The sequence below is a fragment of the Rattus norvegicus genome, chromosome 14 (genome assembly GCF_036323735.1).
Source record: "Rattus norvegicus strain BN/NHsdMcwi chromosome 14, GRCr8, whole genome shotgun sequence".
NCBI classification, from domain to species: domain Eukaryota; kingdom Metazoa; phylum Chordata; class Mammalia; order Rodentia; family Muridae; genus Rattus; species Rattus norvegicus.
Window position 1 is genome coordinate 79,446,681 of NC_086032.1, and position 24,877 is coordinate 79,471,557.

Genomic DNA, 24,877 nt, shown 5'->3' on the forward strand with positions numbered 1-24,877 from the left:
CTTCTCCATTGGGAAAGTATAACCCTGTCTGCAACTTCCTCATGAAGAATAACTTAATGGGGGGATTGCATTGTCTCACAGATGAGCCAAGGTTGAATTAGAGAGGAGAACCTGGTCCCAGGACATCTGGGGTCTGAAGGGTGATGACAGTAGCTTTGTAGAGCCTATTTTATTGAGTCTGAAGGGCTGTGATCTCTAAGCTGCATGGGTTCCCATGTACTGCTGAGGATGAAGACCAAGGCCCCACTGAGGGCCAGGTCCCATAGTTGCATGCTTTGCGTGCATGAGAATCAGACTTGGTGGGAGAAGGGGAAAGCAAACCTGTAGTTCTCACAGCATTTAGCCTGCATGCTGCCAGTTGGACTCAGAGATAAGGGGCTGAGTCAGGAGCCTCCAAAGGGAAGGTCAAAGGTAGGGGCTGGGGAGGCTGGTGGGCAGATACAAGTGCCCCTGGAAGGGATAGGCTGAGCTCGGGTGGGTATGGCTCTCCCGCCTTGAAGGGCTCTCACTTGAACGGCTGTGAAAGTGGCCTGTGCTCCCTGGGGATGGGTCTGCTTCACAGAGAGACTATAACCTCTCACCCAAGGCTAAGTGGCTTGTCCACAGCCCCCAGCTATCCAGGACAGTTGGTAAAGGGTGTCTATGAAGGCATATGGCCCCTATGAGTCAACTGGGCCAAATCCTTCTACTAGGTGCTACCTTGGTGTCCCACAGGTACTGTCCCTAAGCTTACGACATGTGCACACTGACTGGATCATAGCAGTGGGGCAGAGAGAAGGGGCTGGCAGGCAGATGTGCATGTAGCTAGTCAGCTGTGTCAGGGACTGTCCTGTTCCAAATGGTGAGGCCCAGAAGGAGAGCACAAAGGGCTCCAGGCATCTTTCCTTACTTGGGTGCTGGCAGCCCTAGGGATCTACCCAGTAAGTTCTAAGTGGGGAAGGCGAGGGCGGGGGGACCGGCTGCATCGGAAGGTGCTACCATTCCTCTATGTATAATCTGGAGTTTGGTCACCAGTACATTGCTTCCTCCCACCTCATGACATTGCCTTCAGGCCGCCTTCTGAGGGATAGATACACAATCCTTCAGGAAGGTCCTCTGAGCTAGGTCCCTGCTGGGTCTTGCAAGTGGTGGAATCAAAGTTTAGGGACCTGTCTGGAGCCCCACACAGGGGATCAGAACATTGTCAGCATCCAGGCAGGGGTGCTGCCTCCACCTTTGCTCCACAAGCAGCTTCCACTGGGAGAGAATCCCCACAGGGACAGGCATCAGAGACCTGGCCAACCTCGTTTAGCGGGCTGTGACCAAGGCCTGGCTCACTTCCAGCTGGGGGTCAGCTCTGGGCCAGGACCCATCTTCACTTCTGGTGCTGCAGTCTCCACCCACCCACAAATCAAGGTTTTTAGGCGAGATCAGTAAGCATTTGATGATTAGCTCCCTGGAGCCTCCCTCCCACAAGAGGGCATGTCCCTTTCTTGAGGAGGCGGGGCTCCTCGAGGGTTAGGGGGCAGGTTGGCTTTTATCTGCCTTCTCTCCTCCCCGCCAGCATCCCTTCTCCAGTGTCTGGCGCTGACGATTGTAACCCGACTCCTACGCCGGTTCCTCACCGCCCCCCCCCCCCCCCCGTCCGCCTCCCAGCCGCTGGGCCCAGCAGCGCCACTCGCGCTCCCCGAGTGCCACATCACTGCGCCCTCCCGCGCATCCGCGCATCTGTGCCCACCATGCCTACAACGCCGCTGCTGCTGGCTGCGCTAGCTGCTTTGGCCGCGCTGGCCGTTGCTGCGTACTCCAGCTGCTCGCCTGGACCTGACCCCTCCGGTAGGGTCCCAGCCGCTCTTCTGGGTAGATTTAGATACCCCTCCCTTCACCCACCTGGGAACTTTTCTGTCCTTATGGGTCGCAGAACTACCGCCTGGATAGAATGTCCCGAGGGTGCCACATTGTGACCCTTAGCCAATAGAGAAAACTGTTGGGGCACTGGGCTGTCTCAGCATCTGAGCCAGAGACCCCAGGGAGACAGCAGAACTGGGAGGTATCGAGCACCAGCCACTGCCTAGCAGGCACCTGGACTGGTGGGATTCAAAAGCAGGTCAGAGTGAGCAGGTGCCAGGACTGCAGGACCTCCCTGCAGTCCCCTCTCCTTCCAGGAATGGGGAGGTGCTGGCCACAAAAGACTCCTGACCCTTCAAAACTCCTGGCTGCAATGTGGATAACTTTTTATTTCCGGGAGTGGCCCAGAGAAAGGTGGAATGTTTCAGCAGGGATAGGACAGGGAGAAGGAGGGGCATCCAGGGATCATAACTGAGGGTCCTGAGGGTGGGTCTGGAGTCTGGTGCCTCGCCAGAAGCTGGGCTCCAGTTTCCCTCTTTTCTGGGTGGGGGTACATCTACTTCACACCCTTTATGTCTTTATCAATAGCAACCACCTGAGTCTAGCTGGAGGCCCCAGGGTCTTCAGAGCCTGTGGTATCAGGTGTAGAATTTTAAGAGCTAGGATTTGTGGTCATCTGAGAGCCTGCCTGCTCTAGCCAGGTGGATGCCAGGAACACAATGCCTCTTTTCTTTGCCCTACCCCGGCCTCCCCTGGACCTGCATCCACCCTGCTGTAGATTAGACAGTTCAGGCCAGTTGGCAAGTAGGTACATGTGCGAGTATGTGTGGACCTATGTGCAGACCATGCCTGCCTAGCACTGCTAAAACCTGTAATGGAGACTTGTCTCTGAACTTTTGCTATCCCAGAAAATGCATAGAAGCAAAAGCTGCTACAGGAAGTCTTTCCGGGTCTGCTCTGCACCAGGAGTACTAACCTCAGACCAAGGCTGTCTTACAGACACCCACTTCCTCACTGAGACAGGGCACACAGGTGAGCTCTGTCCCTGGCTGGGCTGGGCATCACCACGACACATCAGGGAATATTTCTGGAGGGAGGGAATAACTTCTTTGGGTCCAGCCTTCCTCTATAGGAACATGCATGGAAGTTTAGAAAGCTTTTAGATCTGGAAACTTCTGGGTTGGCCTGGCAGCTTCCACCCACGCTGCACATCTAAGGGTGGCCACACGACTACCCTCACCCAATCTCTGTGTCCCAGGGGCTTGGTGCAAGCCTGGCATACACTTCTCTGCCCAGTCTCTTCATTGATGGAGGACTCTGGCTCTTCACTGAGCCTGAGTTGGGGTTCATAGCCTTTACTCTGCTGTGACTGGGGACGGGCATGCTGCTCTGCCATCCCAGGGCACTCTGACTGCTCTGTTAGAGGGCCTGGGCCATCGAAAAGGGAAGGTTGAACCGAGGGCAGTTTCCATCCCTGCCATGAAGAAATGCTGCCACCTTGTGGTCGATGTAGGTCCGCCGTGTGGGCTGCTAAGAAAGACTGAGAAAAACAATAAAAACCCAATTCTCTGGAATACTAGTTCAATATTTCCTCATTGGCATAAAATTATGACCGGAGTATGTTCCAGCATTCTATTGCTGTGATAAAATACCATGACCAAAAGCAACCTGGGGTTGATTTGGCTTACACCTCCTGAGGAAAGTCTAGGCAGGAACCTGGAGGCAGGAGCTGATGCAGAGGCCACAAAAGAGTGCTCTTACTTGCTTCCCATGGCTCCCTCAGACTATTTCTTACACACCCCAGGCCCAGGGGTGGCACCATCCCAGCCGCCAAACTCTCCACACCAATCACTGACCAAGAAAATGTCCCTCAGACTTGGCTACAAGCCATCCCGCAGTTGAGGTTCCCTCTTCCCAGGTGACTCCAGTTTGTGTAAACTTGATCAACCAAACAAAATATAATAGCGCAGACCACGTCACCTTCTTTTAAAGCACTAAGTCTGAATTTTACCATGGATTTCGCCTTGCTGGTCTCAGGCCTTGGACATCCACAGCAGACAAGATGGAGGGGCTTTCGACGCTGCAGCAGGCCCTCTATGTTCTAAGGAGCTGTGAGTTCAGGCATCAGGGTCTCAGTGTGTGTTGTGGGTGGCAGGAGGTGAGGCAGCAGTTGTGATGATCCACGGTGTCTGTGGCTATGACACAACAGATGGCAAGATGGAGGGCCTCTGGGTAAGCTGCTCCTTCTTTTGCTTTGTGCATGAAAATCAAAGGCCTGGAGAGACTCACCCAGCTAGAAGAGGTGCGATTTCATTCTGTAGATGGCTGCGTAATCCCCAGACACATGGCCCTACTCTGGGTCCCTCCTCTGTCTCATTTTTTTTTCTTTTTTTCGGAGCTGGGGACCGAACCCAGGGCCTTGCGCTTGCTAGGCAAGCGCTCTACCACTGAGCTAAATCCCCAACCCCCCTCCTCTGTCTTATTCACTTCACTTTACCATGACAAGAAGAGATCTCAAGTTCTAAGCCCAGGAGCTGTGAATGGCTCTCACTTAAGAATAGGGTCTTTCTAGGTGACCTAAACCTGATGGTGAGCATTTTTAGAGGTAAAGTGGGGCTCCAAGAACAGATTGGAGTGAGGCAGTCATTAAGTCAAGGACACTGGGAAGCCTCAGGGACTGGGTGAGGCAAGGAGTCCTCTGTGGGCCTTTAGCAGGTGCGCACTGGTCACATTTTGCTCTGACTGCAGCATCCAGAGCTTTGGCAGGCGAATTTCCACTGCTGTTATCCACTTAGTCTGTGGTGTTTTGTCACGCCAGCTCTAGCAGATAGGTCTGTCATCTTTGGTGTTGTGGAAGCTTGGAAATAGTCGGGATTAACTTGGTGGTTGCTTGCCCCTGGCCACCCCCTTTGAGCCCTGATCAAGTGCTGTTGCCTGAGAGTGTTGTCACTGCAGTCAGTACTTCCTTCTACACACTGTGTGCCCAAGCTATGTCATGCAGACACACCCATGAGTTACCTCATTGTCCCCTCAGCTGCCCCATCAGACAGCATTACTGTTTTTCTCTCAGTGTTCAACAAGGAAATGGGCACGGGACATGTTAATCTCTGAATGTGCTTCCTCATCGGTGAGCCAGAGAGAATGGAAGAGATATGAAGTCATCAGGTTCTATCTTCTGATCCCTGAAGAGTGGTCCAATCTCAGGGGCGGGGGTCCTCGGCGACTTTGCAGAACAGCTTAGGTACAGCCAGCACCACCTTGCCTTAAGTTTCCCTGAGGCTGGCAGAAGACCCAGGGCTAAGTTCAAGTTGATTTTTCTATTCACTCTCATCAGGGTCTCACTGAGCGCCTAGGCTCCTACAGAGTGAGCCTTGCTGTGCACTGTATGAGCCTGGAGCTGCAGGAGCAAGGGGAGGTGACTGAAATCATCCCCTCGAGCTGACTGGCTTCCTTCCAGCATCCGCCTTGCTCTAAAGTCAGTGTAGAACAAGATGGTGCCCAGACTGTGAGTCCTGGGAATGGTATCTCTGGATGCAGTGGCTCACAGGGCCCTGCACAGGGTGGAAGTCACACCGGGTCCCCCAGGGGATCCCTTCTCCTGTCCCAACATTGCAGATCGTCTGGGCTTCACTGACAGCAGATGATGGTACCATGTTCTTGGCAGAGGTCAGGTCAGTTTCCCTTCACTGTTCTCGACAGTGTTGACACACTGTGTCCTCTTCTGCTGTGAGTGGTGAGGGCACATGTCTGGGACACAGAGCTTAGCAGTCTTCTGAGCAGGATCAGCCAAGTGCTTTGAGATCCCTACATGAGGAAATCAGAGCCTTAGGCCACTTGCATGTGCAGCAGGGGGTCTCGAGATGCCCCCTTTGCCTGCTTGTGATCATTCCACATGTGTTGTAGTGGATTTGTTTTCAGGGGTGGGCACCTGCTCTCTTTTCTATCAGGGTAGAGGCTGTGGACCTTCCCAGGGGTACCTGCTAAGGACATTCACAGGACTTGACCTATTGTGTGCGGCCTGGAGCAGAGATAGTGGGGACAGATATTATTAACTGTGGGATGTTGTTCTTGGGTCACGTCATTGCTAGATGTGGGCCAGCATCTAGAACTTTTATAATGTATCCCAAAAGTGATTATTATAAGCCTCATATAAAAGACTCATAAGAATAGTAAAGTGAGACTTGCCCAGGCTCCCACTGCATGGGTAGGTGAATCCAGAGGCATCCACGCCAAAGGCTGGGCTCCTCTGTTCTCCGCTGCACTGACTCATGGTCAGGGCTCTTTACAGCATGGCTAGTGTAAGGAGAGGTGGATGTTCTGGAGTACCAGGGGCCTCTTGTGGCCTGGTACTCACCAGATCTACATCGTAAGAGAGTCTGTGTGAATCTCCCTGATAGTTGAAAGGGTAGAAACTGGGTGTGCCATGCACTCCTGTAATCCCAGCATCTGTGATGAAGGGAGGAAGGGCAGGAGTTCACGATCATCTGCAGCTACAAGGAGCATACAAGACCACCTGGGCTACAATGGAACCCTGTCTCAAAGCAGCAAACCCAAGCCCCCAACTCAAAGATATTAAAATCCTCAGGTGTCCTGTGAGTGCCGGGCAAGGGTATGGTGTCTCCAATGCTGCCCGTCTTATGAGAGCCTGGGAGTAGGATCCTAACTGAGGCAGCCTGGCACATAGTAGGTACACTGAGCACAGTAGGTTTGGGTAACCAAGGTAGGGCTGAGTCCTTGCTGTGTTCTCTATAGGTGACAGGCATAGGTGGCTTGCTCCTGTGTGCATGACTTTAGATCTTGAGGAAAGTCTATGGGTGCCGTGCCCCTGCCAGGCTCCTGGACACTGCCAGGTTCCATCTTCAGAGGACGGAGGACAGGCATTTGCTATGGTCCCTAAGCCAGCAGGGTCCGTCTTCCTTTCCATGCATACACACCTGCTCCTGAGAGACTCCTCTTTTGGCTATGGTCATTCTACCACACTTTTGGCCCTTCCTGGCACAAGCCATCAGAGTGCTTCCTGACCCTACACCACGGCCGGTCCAGTTTAGACCTGATGCAAAGTTTCCTCCTTGGCTCCTTCTCCTTGTACACAGGATGCCTATCAGGTGCTTGACTGAATATGGCTGCTGGTGTTCATGGGGGTTTTATGGCCCCTTCTGAATCTTACTGTGGAGCCCATGAGGCCTGGCCCCCAGGAGGCTCTTGAGACCCCCCAGTTGCAAGGATAGTTTTGTGTCTTTTTTTTGCTAAAAAGGGGGTCCCAAACTCACACAGCACTGAGACCCCATATTCCTTCAGTGTTCTTTGGGACTAGGTAGCCTGCTTGGATGGCTCCTTGAATGACGCTCAATTTGAGTACAGGGTGGTGGGAGCCATGGGCACAGTCTGAGGCTGATGGCTCAGGACACTGTGGGAGCTGATGCACAGCTGGCTCTGGGGATGTGCGGGCAGAGGGCCCTCCAGGTTGGTTCCAGGCTGGGCTGGAGCAGTGCCAGCACAGCCACTTTCTTAGGCAAGCCCTATGATTTGTCAGACTCTGGCTGCTTCGAGCTCAGGTCAGCAGTGCAAACCAGGGGCATGAAGGTAACAGAGGATAAGACAGGGCTTGTCATCAGTGAGTGCCCAGCAAAGGCAGTGAGGGGAAAGGTGTGTACCATCATCTGTCGCTAATCAGGGTTGTCTCTTTTCCCAGGTAAATGTCAGAGACTGGCCTCCACACACAGTGGTAGGTACCACCCCACCCCTGCTTTTTCTCGTAGGAACTCCATGTTCCCCTGACCCCCATGCTGTCAAAGCAGAGATGCTGGCTTCGGATGTGGCTAGCAGGGCAGGCACAGAAAATCCGGTGAAGTGAGACTAAACAGGAGAATAGTCTTCCCTGCCTGCCCAGCTTGGCCTGGAGGCAATGCTAGGGTCCCTCCGAGGCCAGCCCTGTGTTTGTCTCTTGCTATAAGATTCTTCCCTTTCCATGGTGGGGAGATGTTATGCTCAGGGGAGAGCTCAGGGCCTCCTGCATGTTATTCACAGGCTGTGTTTCTAATCCACATCCCACATCAGAGAAGCCACCCTCAGCTTCTGGTCCTGAAGGCCCAGCTGGGTTTGTAAACTTGGACATGTCCTCCCTGAGATGAGCAGGAGAGGTAGGCATCTTGCTTAGTGACTTGAAAGCTATGATTCAAAACTCTCAGGCCAAGGCTGAGGAGACATCTCTCTCCCACCAGCTGTGCACATCTGGTGTCTTCTATACAGAGATTTATAAAACAGGGAAGCATTTCCTCTGTAGAACAGCAGCGCCATAGCTGAGCTCCGTGGCTCGTGTTTGTCATCCCAGCATTCAGTAGGTCAAGGCAGGGATTACCATGGGTTTAGAGCCAACTTGGGCTATGTAGAAGTTCTAGGCTAGCCTGGGCTACAGAGTGAGGGCTGTCTCCAAAAAACCCAAGAAGCTGGCTGACAAGATGGCTCAGTGGGTAGAGGTGTCTGTTGCCAAGATTTACGGTCTGAGTTAAATCCCTGGGGTCCACATGGGAGAAGAAAAGAACTGACTTTTGCAAGTTGTCTTTTGATGTCCATGCTCCTGCTGTGGTGTGGACCACCTATAAATAAGTGAATTAAACAAACAAACACCAAACCAACCAAAAAAAAAAAAAACCAAAAAACAAGGCCAAGTTGTGCATGCCTTTAATCCCAACACTCAAGAGGCAGAGATGGGCAAATCTCCAAGAGTTCAAGGCCAGCCTGATCTACAAAGCAAGTTCCAGAATAGCCGGGGCTGTTATACAGAGAAATTCAAACAAACAAACAAAGAACAACAACAACAAAAACCAAACCCAAAATAAAAACCCCACACCCCAAAGGCCAGAAAATAAGGCCCAAATCAACATATCTAAAATGCTCTGAGTGGAAGGAAGATGGACGTGAACAGCCATGTCCTTCCCATGCGATGATGGTAAGATCTTGGGTCAGTACCACATAATGTCTCTGATGGGACAGTGCAGATGGTAGTGGCAGAGGGAGAGACTAGAGTGAAGGTCATGACTCTGTGCCCAGCAACTTCCTGTTCAGAAGTGTTTAGAAGTCTAGAAGGCTTTGCCTGACAAATGGTGGTTGCAGGAGGGAGGGCCACCCATGTTGGTCCAGCACAAAGCACCTAATGTCACAGGAGTTGGACTCCTTTGGCCTGGCCTACAATGTCCTTGTAACAAGAGGAGAGACATAGCCAGGCCTGCAATGTGCAATCTGAGAGGACTTAACCTTGTCCTGAGGACGGGATAGTCCACATGAGATGGGTTCTCATGAACAACTCTCCTTTTGGCCTGTATGAGGGGGCTCCTGCTTTTGACAATCCACTGGCCTCATCATGCATCCTCAGGCAGGGCAGGCTGCCTGCTCCCCTTCTGCTGGTCCCTTTGCCATCCTGGCCCACTTTCTGGTAGGTAGCTGGCTGGGTGCAGTTCCTTCAGAACCCCTTGCTGTGTCTCCCACAGACCCTGCTTCCTCCACGGCAGCCCTGCCCTTGTCTCTCCCCACAGACTGGGTGCTTCATTGTTGCGAGCCCTGGTCTTAGGTGGTATCGACCGGGGCATGGGTCATCATGTGACCTGCTGACTCTCCTTCTCCAGCCACCTGTGTGGACCTGCATCTCAGGACCTGTGCGGATGCGGCCTATAACCATACATCGTTCCCCACACCCCTGGAGCACCGTTCGTGGGAGGCAGTGGAGGCCAGCCCTGAATACACACTGTTGGGTGTGCTGCACTTTCTCCTGGAGGGTCAGTGCAACCCTGATCTGCGGCTGCTAGGGTGCTCTGTGCTGGCCCCCAGATGCCAAGGAGGCCACACACAAAGGCCCTGCCGCCGTGTCTGTGAGGGCCTGCGGGAGGCCTGCCAGCCAGCCTTTGACGCCATCGACATGGCCTGGCCCTACTTCCTAGACTGTACCCAATACTTTGCACCAGAGGAGGAAGGCTGCTATGACCCTCTCGAACAGCTCCGGGGTAAGGCAAGGCTTTGGGGATACTCCAGGCTGCCCACTAGCTCTGGGAGTTACTGTTTGGGTAGACAGGTGTCAGGGGTCTGGTAGGGCTATGTGACACACAGAAAGATGAATTGAGTCTGGGATAGCACAGGCAAGAGAGAGAGGAGCCACATCCTGGTGCTGGCCCTGCTCCCTGTAGACGGGTACCATTCAGTCCTATGAAGGTTTATCTTATTGGTGAGAAACCTAAGGCTTCTGCATCCATGGACTTGGAGGGAGGGGCCTTGGAGTGAAGAGCATCTTATCAAAAGGGGAAAGCGCCCATCCAGACCCGTGAAGGATCCTGTCCATGGAAAGGCCTATGCCCAGCAAACAAGTGGGCCATGAACAGGGTAGACAGAGTGACCAGCTACAGCCACCTTCAGAACTGCACTGCACGGGTATGTCCCTGGACAGGGAATGTCTCAGACGTCCTGGCCAAAGCTGAGCCTGAAGGATGATGTGGGTCATGTGATGCGAGTCACTCCCCAGGCACAGACTGTTGGACGTCAGGGGATGCGGTACGAGCTGCAGAGAGGAGGGCTTGCTTTTCTCCAGGGCCAACCTGTGACAGAGGAATGGGCTACACTGAATGCTAGAGTGAGTGGGTCATCTCAGGAGATGTGTGGAGTCTCAGGGGGCCACTTGGCGCAGTGCCTTAGTGAGCATGGCCATTTCTGTCCCTGGTATCTGCACCTTTCACCTGAGGGGTAAGAAGGAGGACGCTGGGAATCAGCACCCACTGTGCCACCATGGCCCATGGGGCTTTCTGTGGGACAGACACAAGGCCTCTCATACTGTCCCGGACAGGGGTCACCAACAATGCTTCCATCTTGCTTTGCAAGCCCTTAGTCTTCTGTTGCAGTTGGGAAATGGAGGCCCAAGGAAGCAGATAGAGCAATGGTTTCCATAGGAGTCACTGTGACCAGCCATTGATGGATGGGCTTGTTTGTACAGCCGCATCTTTTGGGTGCCTACTGTGTACTGAGACATAAAGGCTGTGGGAAGGGTGCAGACCCAGCAAAGCATGTGTGGGTGGCTGCCAGGGGGTGCACCATGCTGAGCCTGGTCTTGGAGTCTGGTCCTGCCCTGGAGAGGGCAGGTTGGGTTCAAGTGCAGGCGCAGTGGGTGCTGGCCAGCGGCAGTTGTGTCCACGATGGGCTAAGGTGCGGAGGTGGCAAGCAAGGATGGTGAGGAGGAAGGAAGCCAACTGGCTTAGCTGAGCCTGTTGCCCCAAGAGAGCCCAGGCCCTGGAGAGGGATTATTTTGAAACCACCAAATTACTGGGTTCATCAGCTCTTTTCTCCTCAGCAACCATTTTGAGCAAAAAGAAAACCACAAGTAGAGACAACATTAACTCTCTGTGGCCCGGGACAGCCTGCAGGGACCTGCCTCAAGTTTCTTCAGCCATCAGGGCTGAGGAGGACCTCCAGGCTGCTACCCACTGGGCTTCTTCTATGAAAGGAACAGGGAAATGGGCAGGGGGAGGGTCAGGCATGACCAACACTGTCCCAGCCCCCTCTTCTTCTTTGGGGGGGGGGTCCCCCTGTACCAGAAACATTTGGAAACAATCTCAGCAGACTACAGACTGTGGGGAACCACTCTTAGCCACGCCGCTGCCTGGCTCATGTGAGTGTTGACACAGTGTAAGCCATGGTACCTGTAAGTAGGAAGGGATGCAGAGCTGTGTCAGGGCCCCCACAGAAGGGTTATGTCAGACAACCACGGCTTAAAGGCAGATTAATGAGATGGCCACCTCTCATTGTTTTCTGAAGGTCAAGGATTCCTAGGTGCACCTTCTCTTGAACTTTCATATTTGAAAGCCCCCAGGTGGGCACCCACATCTTGCTGTCACTTTTACACTGGAATGCAGACATGGTTCATATATATCTCTTGGGCACCATCCCTGGCTGGCTTGTGGGAGTGCTATCCAGGCGGTCCATGTGTCATCCCACACCCCACTTGTACAGCATTAGGGCTGTGTGTGCCATGAGCAAGTATTCAGTGCACACCCCAGCCCCAGTTCCAATTCCTTCCCCAGGAGAGCTGGATGTCGAGGAGGCTCTGCCCTCTGGCCTGCCACCTACCTTCATTCGCTTCGCCCACCACTCCTATGCTCAGATGGTCCGGGTACTGAAGAGGACAGCGGCCCGCTGCTCCCAGGTGGCCAAGACGTACAGCATCGGGCGCAGCTTTGAAGGCAAGGACCTGGTAGTCATCGAGTTCTCAAGCCGTCCAGGCCAGCATGAACTGAGTGAGTGACCCTGTGAGGCCTGGGTGTGATTCCGTCCCTGGGAGCAGGGCGCAGACCCACTTAGCCTTGGGGTGCACAAGTTGGGAATCCTCTGGTGTCCTCCTCTACTTTTAATCTCTGCACACCTTTAATTCCTGCACTTGGGGGGCAGAGACAGGAGGATCCCTTTGAGTTTGAGGCCAGCCTTGTCTACATAATGAGTTCCAGGAGAGCCAGGACTACATAGAGACCCTGTTTTTTTGGGGGGGGGGTTTCTCTAGAAAAGTCATATCACTTGAGTTTGGGAGCATAGAAATGAGTTGGTCTCATCCTAACAGACACTTGTCCGAGGAGACTGAGTAACAGCAAGATGACAGTGTAGAGACTCTGCCTTTAGGAGAATGCAAAGTTTTCTGAGAGATTGGAGGCTGGAGGGACTAGGGCAGGTCCTGGAGGGGACACTGGGTCAATGGGCCATGGCTGCCAGAGCTTCACTCCTACACCCTCTATGTAGAATATGTCACCGCCACCACCTGAAGTCTTGTGAGTCATGGACCTGTGTAGGTCTGGGTTCTGATTCCTTTCTCTCTGTTCTTCTGAAGCAGTTTGCAAGGCTGGTGGTGTGGACACAGTGGGTCTTTCACATCAAGGCCCAGTGATGCTAGGTGTGGAGACCTGCTTTGAGTTCTGGAAAATGCTAGATGGCCCAGAGCCTTCAGGACTTCTTTGCTAGGGTGCAAATTAGGAATCTAATTTCGTTACAGTAATTGCTAGTGGTTCAGAGCTGGAGAAGAGACACCAAGCTGAATGTGTCCAGGGCTCTAGGATGTCCTAACAGAGACTTGGCTTGGACCTCCATCTGCTGTGAGAGTAGGACTTGGTGACACTGAAAGTTCCTATTCCCAGCACTGAGAACATCTCCAAGGCTCTCCCTTGGTCCCATTCCCCCAGCCCATAGCCCCATTGCCATATTGGTGTAACAGGGCCCATCCTTCCCTCTAGTTCCAGCAGTCTCTGAGTCTGTGGATTAGGACTCTGCTGGGCTGTCCACCCCCATCCAGCTTTCAGCTTGTCAGACTGAGCATTGTGGACATCATAAGGCCAAAGGGCCTGTTTCTCATGGGGCCAGAGGTCATCAAGTCACCTCTGGCCTCCTGCAGAGAATGGGCATTTCCTTGTCGTTTTCACCCTCGGATGTGGAGTCTGAAGGGGTGGATGTTCACACTCACAGCTGCGGGTTGCTGGGACAAACAGGCCTGTTTTCCAATGAACATTAGATACAGCAAGTAGGAGTGACTTTCCATGGCCATGCTGAAGAAGGCTGCCAGGCCTAGTCTAGTGTTGCTGTGACAAAGCCTTCATCCACCCTTTTGCTCATTAATCCGTCCACCCTCTCACCCATACCTGCCCTTTCCTCTGGCCATCATTCGATATTTTATTCATTCACATATCCATCCACCCATCCACTTATCCATTCAGTCATTTGTTTTTCATCCATTTATCCACCCACCAGCCCATCTAACCAGCCTCCCATCAATTTATCTATTTATTCATTTGTTCTTCCATCTTCTATTTAACCACCAACCCATAAACACATCCATCCACCCAACCATCCATCTACCCACCCAACCATCCATCCACTTATCCACTTATCTGTCTGTCTGTCTGTCTATCTATCTATCTCTACTCATCCATCTATATATTCACTCATCCATCATCCAACCATCCATTCCATCCACTCATCCATCCATCTGTCCATCCATCCATCCATCCACTCATTCATCTATCTATCTATCTATCTATCTATCTATCTATCTATCTATCCACTCATCCGTCTATCTATCCACTTATCCATCTTTCTTTCTTTCTTTTTTTTTTGGTTCTTTTTTTCGGAGCTGGGGACCGAACCCAGGGCCTTGCGCTTCCTAGGCAAGCGCTCTACCACTGAGCTAAATCCCCAACCCCAGTTATCCATCTTTCTATCCATCCGTCTACCCACTCATCTGCTCATTCATGCATCTATTCATCCTCCCTTTCCAGAGCCTGATGTTTTACCGATTAGGCATTGATGTGCTTGACTTTTTGCACAAACACGGGCAATAGGTGTCAATAGAGGTCACACACATCAATAGCACCCTATATTCTCATAGCATCCTTTATTTATGCTAACAGTTGTGACAAAACATAAGATATGAGCTCAAGAATTGAGTGTCCAGATAGCTCACAACGCCCAGAGACTCTTGAGTCAAAGCGAGTAGGAATCCTTCCCAGTACACCCGGCACACCCTTGCTAGACCCTGTCTGTGAGACCACGCCCCATATCACAGTTTCTCCCTGCAGTGGAGCCTGAGGTGAAGCTCATTGGGAACATCCATGGCAACGAGGTGGCAGGACGGGAAATACTCATCTACCTGGCCCAGTACCTGTGCTCCGAGTACCTGCTGGGCAACCCCCGCATCCAGCGCCTGCTGAACACCACCCGCATCCACCTGCTGCCGTCCATGAACCCTGATGGCTACGAGGTGGCGGCTGCAGAGGTAGGAACTCCCGCTGCCTGCAGAAGGGCTGCCTCCTCCAGCACTCGTAACCTTTGACTTTTACTCCTCATAGTTGAGGGTCTATTTGCAGCCGTCTCCCTAGGTGAGCAGGGCTGAGCAAAAGCAGGGGTCTGGCGACATTCTGCCAGATGGACGGGCAGGATGTGTACTGAAAGAGCAGAGCCGTGGCGTATTGCTTTAGGACAGGGCTGAGGATGTAGCCAAACATGCAAGATAAGAAAGAGTCCCGAGGAGAGAGTGTGCTGACGGAGGATTAGAGAAGCTCTCTAGAGGAACGGAGTGACATGGACAAGAGCCAATCTCTAGAGGAACAGACATGGGCAAGAGCCAATGGAAGCAAGAGGCTATGGAGGGCACAGGTGTTCCGTGCATGGGAGAATACTTCCGGGCCATGATGCTAGTGTTGAGGGAAAGGATATATGGAGGCGAAGGAGGTGGGAGGAAGGGCAAAGGTGAAGCCACAGAAGCCACAGTCCTGCCAGAACCTCTGTCCAGCTGAAGCCTGAGCTGGAAGACGTGGGGTGGGAGATGTGGATTCTTGACTGGGCCCTTGTGTTCAGGGTGCTGGCTACAACGGCTGGACCAGTGGGAGGCAGAATGCACAGAACCTGGATCTGAACCGCAACTTCCCTGACCTCACGTCAGAGTACTACCGGCTGGCCTCCACTCGCGGTGTGCGCACGGACCACATCCCCATCTCGCAGTACTACTGGTGGGGTAAGGTAGGAGCTGTGTGGCCCCTCCCTAGGGCGCTGGCCCCTCTGAGCCTCAGTATTTGGCCTGTAAAGTAGGCCCATCCCTTGTTGGGGCAGTAACAATGTATCGAGTGCCCCAGTGTTCAGCACAGATGGTGTGAGTCTGCATCCTGCTGGAGCGCTCACAGCCCAGATACTTTCCCAGAAGCCCTGAGTCCTCTCTCAAGAATGGGTTTGACAGGAACCCCCTCCTCTGTAGCAAGTGTAACCTGCTTTATGTTAGGACCATTGCTAAAGCTAGTGGGGCCTACTCAACGCAGGCACTGTATGCTCAGGAGATGCAGGGGCAGAGAGCTCCTCAGCTTCCAGGAGAGGTGACCCGACCAGGAGAGTCAAAGTGGGCTCCAGGCTGAAGGACCAGCACATACTCTGCAGTGACCAGAGGGAACTGTAGTGACTGGACAGGAGTTCTGTTGGATCTGGGGTGTGTGGGAAAGGCAGACATTGGAGGCCCAGCAGAGAGGCAGAATCTTGAAAGCAGTTCTCCAACCCCGGCAGGTGGCCCCCGAGACCAAGGCCATCATGAAGTGGATACAGACCATTCCCTTCGTCCTCTCAGCCAGCCTGCATGGGGGTGACCTGGTGGTATCCTACCCCTTCGACTTCTCCAAGCACCCCCATGAGGAGAAGATGTTTTCTCCCACTCCGGATGAGAAGGTGAGAGGTGGACACCATGCCGAGGCTGAGCAGGTCTTCTGCTGGCATGACCATTTCTGTTCTAGCTCATAGGCATGGCTGAACCCTTGGGAGCCTCTTTGCTTGCTTCCCTCATATCCAGCAGAGAGCAGTCTTCCTTTTCAGTGTCCTCAACCTTAGGAGGAGCTCTGGCCCTGTGTTGTGTCTTTCATGTTGTTCCAGATCTCACCAGCAGGGGGCAGTGCTGCCACATGCATGGGGTCCAGTGGGCTCTGAACTGGGTTCTCTGCCTGGGCTCCAGCTTAGGTGCAGAGGTTAGGGGCGGGGCTCTGGCCCTGCTGCTGCTCACGGGGGGGGGGGGGGTCCTTGGGTAAGACTTCTTAGGATTGCTTTTTTCACAGTCTGTGAGACCGAGTGACATTGGGACCCTTCCAGGTACTCCCGCCCTTAAAGCTGCCTTGCTCTGCCACCCAACCCTATATTTGTTGCGATTTGGGACAGGAAGCTGATCATTCTTCCCAGTGTGGATGAGAAAGCTGGCAGAGGGAGGGAAGGGCTCAGCAGTGCCCGGTGTCCTCCAGGTCTGGAGCCAATCCTCCATTCCCTCTTGTATTACTGGAGGCTGCAAGCTCCCGTCCCAGGTGGGGTCTGTGCAAGTCTGGGCTAGGTTTGGTCTCCTGGGGAGTCAGATAGGAGCAGAGCCTGGTGTACCTTCGAGGGCAGTTTTCATTTCAAACCTAGGAGAAAGGACCTGGAGGCAGGGACCACCAAGATGGACAGGGGCTCTCTGATCTCTGAGCAACCCAGCCAGGCTGCCCCTGAGCCCTGTTGAATACTTGTACATCAAACTGGTCTTACCCAGAACCTTCCTGGGTCACAGTGGAGAAGGAACTTCTTCCTCCTACTTAGTCCAGAGAGGAAGACAAAACAGACAAAGGAACAAAAACAAACAAAACAACAATAACAACAAAACACGCCAGGACAGGACACTCAGCCTCCATGAAGAGTCCCAGAGGCTGGGGCACAGTGTACATAGACGTGTGTGAATACAGGTGGACTTGCATTCACGTTTGCATTTGCATATGTATATGCCTGTGTTCCCATGTGTGTCAGGGGAGGAACCCCAGCCTGGCCTGGACTTAGAGGGGGTTTCCCTTAGGGGGCAGTGGAGAACAAGGGCAAGGATGAGGAAGACCCTCCCAAGCATGGAAGGGTGCTTCAGGCACAGGCTGTCCGAGACTTCTATGCAGCCAGACTGGGCTCAGTGCCTCACACTTGTCAGCTGCAAGAGGTGTGCCAGCAGTGTCCATATCTTCTGACTTCTCAGCCCCAACTCTGCCCATCGGCTCACGCACTCATTCATTCAGTCATTCACCCATTCACTCATTCATTTACTTATCCATTCCCTTATTCATGCACCCACTCTCTCTCCCGCTTCATTCATTCAGTCCTTCACTCAATTATTCATTCACTCATTTACACTCATTCACACATTCACTTGCACACCCATTCAGTGTGGGGCTCTCGGATCATGTGCCTCCTTAGAGGGGATGCACCCCCTGGGTGGGCAGGTGCGCTCTGAGTGTGCCCAGCCTCTCAGCCTCAGGGCCTGGGGATGTCTGTAGCGGGGAGGTTCACCTCAATGGGTCCCACTAGAGTCAGAAGAAATGAGCCTGCTCCCCAGACATCAATCTTCAATCAATAACGGTGCAGCCTGCAGCCAGTGGCAGGCTCTGTGGAAACCACAGTCTCAGGAGAGGTGGGGAGAGTGTGTGAGGGAAGGAGCTGGCTGGCTGTCCCAAGAGACATCTTTGCCAGTGCTCCATCCTGCCAGGGAGAGTCCTGGGAGCCACACTCATAGCCCTCAGCCCTTCTTACTTGCCACAGCCCTAGGAGTCAGCACAGCTGCAGCTCACCATGGCAATTAGGCATTTGCCGGGAGGTCAGGGAACTGTGCCCAGTGACCTGGGTTCCTGGGTCTCTGTAGTTGTTCTGCCCCTTCCCCCTTTGTTCCTTCATTCTTTCTTTCATTCCTGTCTTTGTTTGTTCTTTCTTTCCTTTTTTAAAAAAATTATTTATTATATTTAAGTACACTCTAGCTGTCTTCAGACACACCAGAAGAGGGCATCAGATCCCATTAATGATGGTTGGGAGCCACCATGTGGTTGCTGGGAATTGAACTCAGGCCCTTTGGAAGAGCAGTTGGTGCTCTTAACCACTGAGCCATCTCTCCAGCACCTATTTCTGTTTTTTTTTTGTTTGTTTGTTTGTTTGTTTTGTTTTGTTTTGCCTTTGATACATAGTTTCTCTGTGTAGCCCTGGCTGCCCTGAACTTATTCTGTAGACCAGACTGGCCTCAAACTCAGAGATCTACCTGCCTCTACCTCCCAAATGCTGGGATTAAAAGCGTGTGCCACCACACCCGCCTCCGGCTGCCATCAGGCTGCCATCATCTACACTCCTCACGTCTGCAGTCAGGCCACGCCTCTGCCCACATAGTCTGCAGTCAGGCCACGCCTCTTTATATCCTTGCTCTAAGCCAGGCATGAGTTTCATGCGCCTAGGATTTTGGGGACCATGGCTATAACCTCCTTCCAGCCTCCACCCACAGGACCCTGGAGGAACATGGGATGAGATAGAAGAGTGGGGTCAGTCCAGGTGCTGGCCTAACGTTTAGATAGATGGAGGAGGACTGCAGAACACCCATTTTCCTTCTCCATCTTCATCTCCAGATGTTTAAGCTGCTGGCCAGAGCCTATGCTGATGTCCACCCCATGATGATGGACAGGTCGGAGAACAGGTGTGGGGGCAACTTCCTGAAGCGGGGGAGCATCATCAACGGGGCGGACTGGTACAGCTTCACTGGAGGTGCGGCCTGAGCAGGCGGGTGGGCGGGGCCTCCCTCAGCAGAGCCCTGGCACTCTCTGCAGAGTCGGGTTGGAGTCTTAGTCACCATCTTCCTGGAGAAGGGGAACTAGGATGAGCTGGTCCTGTGACTTTTGGCAGCTGCTGTTGAATTTACTTTATAATCAGCCATGTGGTGATTCCACTCGTGACCCAACCCTTGCTGCTTGTTAGGGGTTGAACAGGGCTGCTAGGAGCAGTGGCAGAGCCCGGGAGAAGCTGACAGAGGACTTTTTGGTTCTGTGTAACAGGTCCTAATGGTTGGGATGTATTTACTGTGTAAATATCAGGGCACTTGTACTCTAAGGCTTCCGGGTTTTCCCAAGCTCAGCCTCTGAGTCCTCACTGGCTGCTGGGTGCTGGGTGAAGGTGTCACACGTGCACTGCGGGAGGCACATGCTATGCACCCCCTGGAGCCCCCTCCCCCACAGCAACAGCCACTGTTCATCTGATTCCTGCTGTACCCCAGCACACTTGGACCATTCTGCAATGGACAAGAGGGCAAGAGACAGATTCACAAGGCCTGTGTTAGCAAGGCCAGGGCTTGCTCGCCTGAAAAACCTGTCTCCCCACAATCCTACTCAGGCAGCCGATGGCTACCTTTCTCATGTGCTCCAAAGCTACTGTTTGGCCCTTTCGTGCTACCAGGGACTAGCACATGCCATCTTCTGGGGTATGAGAGCTTCCCTTTTTCCCAGGATTCAGGTAGATTGGCTCCCCAGATGCCAGACAAGGTCCTACTGTTGAGGCTGACTGGAGAGACCAGTAGACTTCCTTCAAGCAGCCAGCAAGGCCACAGGGCAGATGGACCGTGGCAGTCATGAAGACTGTGGCAGTGGTAGCTACAATGGAAGAGTTCATAAATGCAAAAGTCCTTAGAACGGAGGGGGAGGGGAGGGCATTGTAGTTTCCCCGACTACTCTCCTGGGAAATGATCAGGTCTCCTTGGGCTGCTGTTAACTCTGGGCTACTGTCTGCTGTGGTCCTTGTCAGACCCAATAGCTGGGACACAGAGGCCCATGTGGTACCCTGGCTAGTTCCTCTGGGAGAACAAGATTCTAATCCATGAACTCTGATACCCACCTGTCTGAAATCAAAGTTTACCTCTGTGGCCCGGTCAGGGCCTTCTACTCCTGTCCTTGGGGTTGTGCATGGGAGAACAGTGGTTGAGCAAATCATCTCTACGTGCAAAGTGGTGCAGGGCCTGGAGTCTTGGGCCTGCCGCAGGCTCTGTGCCCTTGACACCCAGCTGCCCACCCCACAGGTATGTCTGACTTCAACTACCTACACACCAACTGCTTTGAGATCACAGTGGAGCTGGGATGTGTGAAGTTCCCACCAGAGGAGGCGCTCTACGGCCTGTGGCAACACAACAAGGAGCCCCTACTGAACTTCCTGGAGATGGTGAGCCCTGCCCTCTGGAAGCTTCCTCTAGTGGTGATGGAGTCCAGCTCCACCCTTAGGCTCCGTCTTCCTGGCTCTGTCTGGGGCTCGGTGGAAGCATCTGTCGGTGACTTCTCAAGACTGGGGCTTCCTAACCATATCTCTTCCCACACACCCTGAGGAACGTCAGGTAGATGCCCATTGGGTAAGAATCTCATACCTGTCAAGCACGATTGCTAAAGGGAGCAAGGGGGCTGGCAGTCTTTCAGAGGGGCTGGCAGCCTGGAGGGGGTGCTGGTCAGCCTCCAAGCCCTGGGGGGTTATCAGGAAGAAGCAGGTGAATCAAACTGAATCTTGATGGAAGAAAAACCAGGGAGGAGCGGGTACTCTCTGAGCAGAGGGGCTGCAGTAGGCAACTCAGTGAGGCACTGGAGACCTACAGGGTCCCTTCCGGAGAAGGTGAGTGTGGCTGCAGGAGTGAAGAGGGCATTTTGTATGGGAGGATCTCAGAGGTGATGATTCTGGGATACAGGCTGTTCACAGATCAGAGGCCTCTAGACTGCCTGAGCGAACCTGCTTATCTTTATGGAGGTCATGTGGGCATAGGTGGGCAGGCAGTGATGGGGTGACTGGAAATACATCCTCAGAGTCTTCCATTGGATTCTTGGGCTAGGGTCTGCTGGGTCAGAGGAAATAGGTACCTGAGCCCAGTGCTTCACCTGGCACAGCTCACACGAGTGCTATGGAGCAGGCACGGAGAGCTATAGAGACATAACTCCTCCCGAAGAAATCGGCACATTCAGATGCAACGTGGCCGTGGCAAGTGCACAGTGCTCTACGGTTGGTCCCGCCCCTAGATGGTCCTGTCCTAGGCAGCCCCACCCCTAGATGATAGGGCTTGAGAGAACGGTCAGTGTGGCCACAGAGTCACATGGCTATGACAGAGTGAGAGAGAGAGCAAAAGGAGTGGCCCAATATGGCTTGGCAGTTGCCTAGAATTTAAGTCTAGACTTTGTGTCCCCAAGCTCGGTCATTGAGCCCTGTTTGTTTATCCTAGAGTGATCAGGAACCTTCCACCAGGTAAGAACAGTCATAGCCTTGCTAGAGCAGCAGCAATGGGAAGAAGACAGCCCCAGGTAGCACAGAGTGTGGCCATGTGGCCATGTGTTTTCTGTGGTAGCTGGCATGTCATTCAGGTAGGCCTTGGGGCAAAGCTCAGGCCTTTCTGTGGTCGCCTGGGGAAAACAAGTTAGGAGGGGCTTTGGTGGGACTGGGATCGCTCCGTGGATATTGTACATGAAGTCTCGTGTATGAAGATTTAATGGCAAACGGAGAAGTGGCCAGTCGGGCAGCACTCGGCTTACTCTGAGACAGATGACCCCCAGGAAATCGGGCTTGGATCCTGATAAGGATCGGGTCTGTCAAGGCCAATTGAGGCCACTTTCACGGTGATCCTGAGCAGGCCCAGGGGTGCGGGGCGGAAGAGGCAGAAGCAAGACTTCCTGCTGCACAGCTCCAGGCCCCAGGGTGGCAGAAGAGGACCCCAGTTGAAGTGCAGATCAGAGACTAGGCAACTGGAGGGAGGCCTCCCATGGACAGGCCCTGTTCCCTTGAGGGGCAGAGGAGACACAGATGACCACTCAGGAAAACCCAGCAGGGAGAGAGAAGCTGGGCTATGGGGTCATCGGGAATGACATCCTGGAGGCTGAGGAGTGGGGGTATCTGAGGGGTGGGAGAAGGAGCCAGTCAGGGCTGATGTCCAGAACATTCTAAGATAGCAAAGGTGTGGAGGGTGAGTGGATGACAGAGGTCTAGAGGGATACTCATGTCAGGGAGCCAGAGGCTAGCCATGGCCTCTGACTCAAGGGGTGGCTTTATCCAGGTCAGCTGAGCTGGTGTCATGTGTAGGATTCAGTGCCTTTCTGCGAGTGAGGAGGAGCTGGGGTAGCATGGCGGCCTCTGCACTGTCAGTTTTCCTCAACCAACAACTTTGCATTTAAAACCCCTCCTCTTGCTCCCCAGGTTAGCAGTTCTAGTTTCTGCTCCACAGAACAGCAATCCAGGCTCAGAAGCACCCAGGCGGTTGTCACCCGTCCAGGGGTAGCCAGCTAGCACTTACATGTTCATGTCATGAGAGTTGAGCTCCCATCCCGTGCCAGCCACATTCTACATGCCCTCTTTCCCCCAACATTCAACACTGTTGTGCTTGTTTCTAAACTACAGGAGAGAGGTGACTAGATTGTTATGTCTGCCTCAATGCCACTGGGGGATCAGGAAGGAGGGTGGCAGCCACTGAGAGCCGCTGGCTCTGAGCACTGGGGACATCTGGGATTATTGGGTTCCTGACTTTGCTCATCTTAGAGGCACTGTGAGCCCTAGGCGTTATTGGCAGCTCTGGCCCCACTTAGACCCATTCTGTAGCTGAGGAGGCTGAGTGTGAAGAAGCAAATGGTTTGCTGGGGAGAGGAGGCCCTCTTGAGTGCAGAAGGCACAGGGTATGGCTGGGAAGCAGAAGGGCCAGTTCATAGTAGGGCTGAGTCTGTCCCGCTCTGTGGCTGTCCTCCATGGGTCTTGAGTTTTACTCTGAGGATACTCACCAGGAGTCTGGTGTGTAGATAAACACATGCAAGTGTAAGTAGTGGGTTGGGGGTTCGAGGCCCTAGTTTGTGTCCTCACTAGGCTTCCTTCTAGAACCTCTGCTCGGAAGGAACCATGAATGCCTGCCTAGGCTAGGAAGGTATTGACGCTCAGATGCTGAGGACAGAGAGTGAAGGTTGTCCGCAGTGTCTGGGGTCAGCAAGGAAGTGAATATGACCCTTAGGCAGAGCTGCAGTGTCAGCCCAACAACCCAGAACATACGAGACAGGTTGCCAGAGATACCTCAAACAGAAAACAAGGCTCCCGGAATGACTATACTCAACTATACAAGCAGAATCCCAATTCAGGATCCCACGGGCACTGGTGCGAGTGACATTGGGGTTAAACATTACCTCTGTACCTTCTCTCTGGTGCCTTTAGGTACACCGAGGAATCAAGGGTGTGGTGACAGATAAATACGGAAAGCCCGTCAAAAACGCACGGATTCTAGTGAAAGGCATCCGCCATGACGTCACCACAGGTGAGCAGCAGCCTGCACCCGTCAGTGGGTGAGGCCAGAGCAGGGCTCCTACTTCACCAGGTTCTCTATCCATTCTCGGCCAGGTTGGTGAGGGAGGGGTCAGATCCTGGAGCTACCCCCCTCAGGGGTCCTATTCATTCAGGACCCAAGGTTCATGCTGGGACACTGTGGGTAGCATGCTTAGTTATTTTGCCTGTTGCTGGGACAAAATCCCTGGCAAGAAGCAACCTAAGGAGGAAAGGGTTAATTTAGTCTCCGAGTCCATCCATCCTAGAGAAGACATGGTTATAGGCTCTACCTTCTAAAGGTTCCACAGCCTTCCAAAACGGCACCCCTAACTGGGCACCAATTGTTCAAACACATGAGTGTATGGGGAACACTTCTCATTGAGCCCACGACACTCTGAAAGTTGATTTTGTCTCACATGGGCTTTGGTTGTCCTTGGGCCTTTCCCAGCTGGAATCATAGTCCCCAGTGCTGGAGAAGTGGCTCTTGCAGAGGACCCAGGTTAAATTCCAGCACATCTGGTGATTCATAGCCATCTGTAACTCCAGTTGCAGAGGATTCAATGCCCTCTTCTGACCTCTGAGGGCACTATGTGTGCATGTGGTACAAATGCATACATGTAGGCAAAAGATTCAACTGCATAAAAATAAAAAAATATTTTAAATGCAATTAAAAATAGATGTCTATAATATGGGACTTGGTGACAACATTGTCTGGTAGAGGGAAAACTTGCAAGTTAAATGCCTGAGGACATGGTGAAGCCTGCCAGGAAGAGGTGGCATGTAAGTAGGGCTTTGAGGCATGAATAGGAGTCTGATGAAGAGGTGGAGGACATTCTAGGAGGCAAATGCTCATCCCACCCTGCGCTAAGGCCCATCTACCCCCATCTGTCATGCAACCTTCTCACCCTGACTATCATGCTTCTGCCTCAGCCTGAAGCCCTCTGAGAATTGTTTCTATTCTATTTGAAGCCCCTGATGGTGACTATTGGAGACTCCTTCCCCCGGGTTCGCACATCGTTATTGCTCAGGCCCCTGGCTACTCCAAGGTAATGAAGAGAGTCACCATTCCCTTGCGCATGAAGAGGGCCGGCCGTGTGGACTTCATCCTCCAGCCTCTGGGGACAGGACCTAAGAACTTCCTTCCTGGACCTTCAAGAGCCTTACCTCGGTCCCTGGATCCACAGGGAGCGCCTGCACAGCTGGATTTTGAGCCCCCCAGGGCGCGTAGGCAGCCAGCTAGTGGGAGCAAGCCATGGTGGTGGGCTTACTTCACATCCCTGAGTCCACACAAGCCACGCTGGCTTCTTAAGTACTAGCACCCCTCTCAGGCCCAGCCCTGATGTCCACCTCCACGGCCCGGGCTTCTGTCTGGAGTCTGCCAGCCACAGACATCACACACAGCCTCTGCGGCTTATTAAAGTGTGTTTACCCACTGTGA

General features: G+C 53.2%; 1 protein-coding gene across 4 annotated transcripts; it reads left to right on the forward strand.

Moving 5' to 3' along the window:
- Window positions 1-1,561: 1,561 nt before the first annotated feature.
- Window positions 1,562-24,877, forward strand: Cpz (carboxypeptidase Z). Of its 4 annotated transcripts, none has more exon segments than NM_031766.1 (11): window positions 1,656-1,815; window positions 7,520-7,552; window positions 9,450-9,824; window positions 11,886-12,098; window positions 14,418-14,614; window positions 15,196-15,357; window positions 15,889-16,047; window positions 18,759-18,894; window positions 20,195-20,334; window positions 23,332-23,431; window positions 24,409-24,877. In NM_031766.1, coding segments are annotated over 11 exon segments (1,959 nt in total). In that variant the 5' UTR covers window positions 1,656-1,718; the 3' UTR covers window positions 24,756-24,877.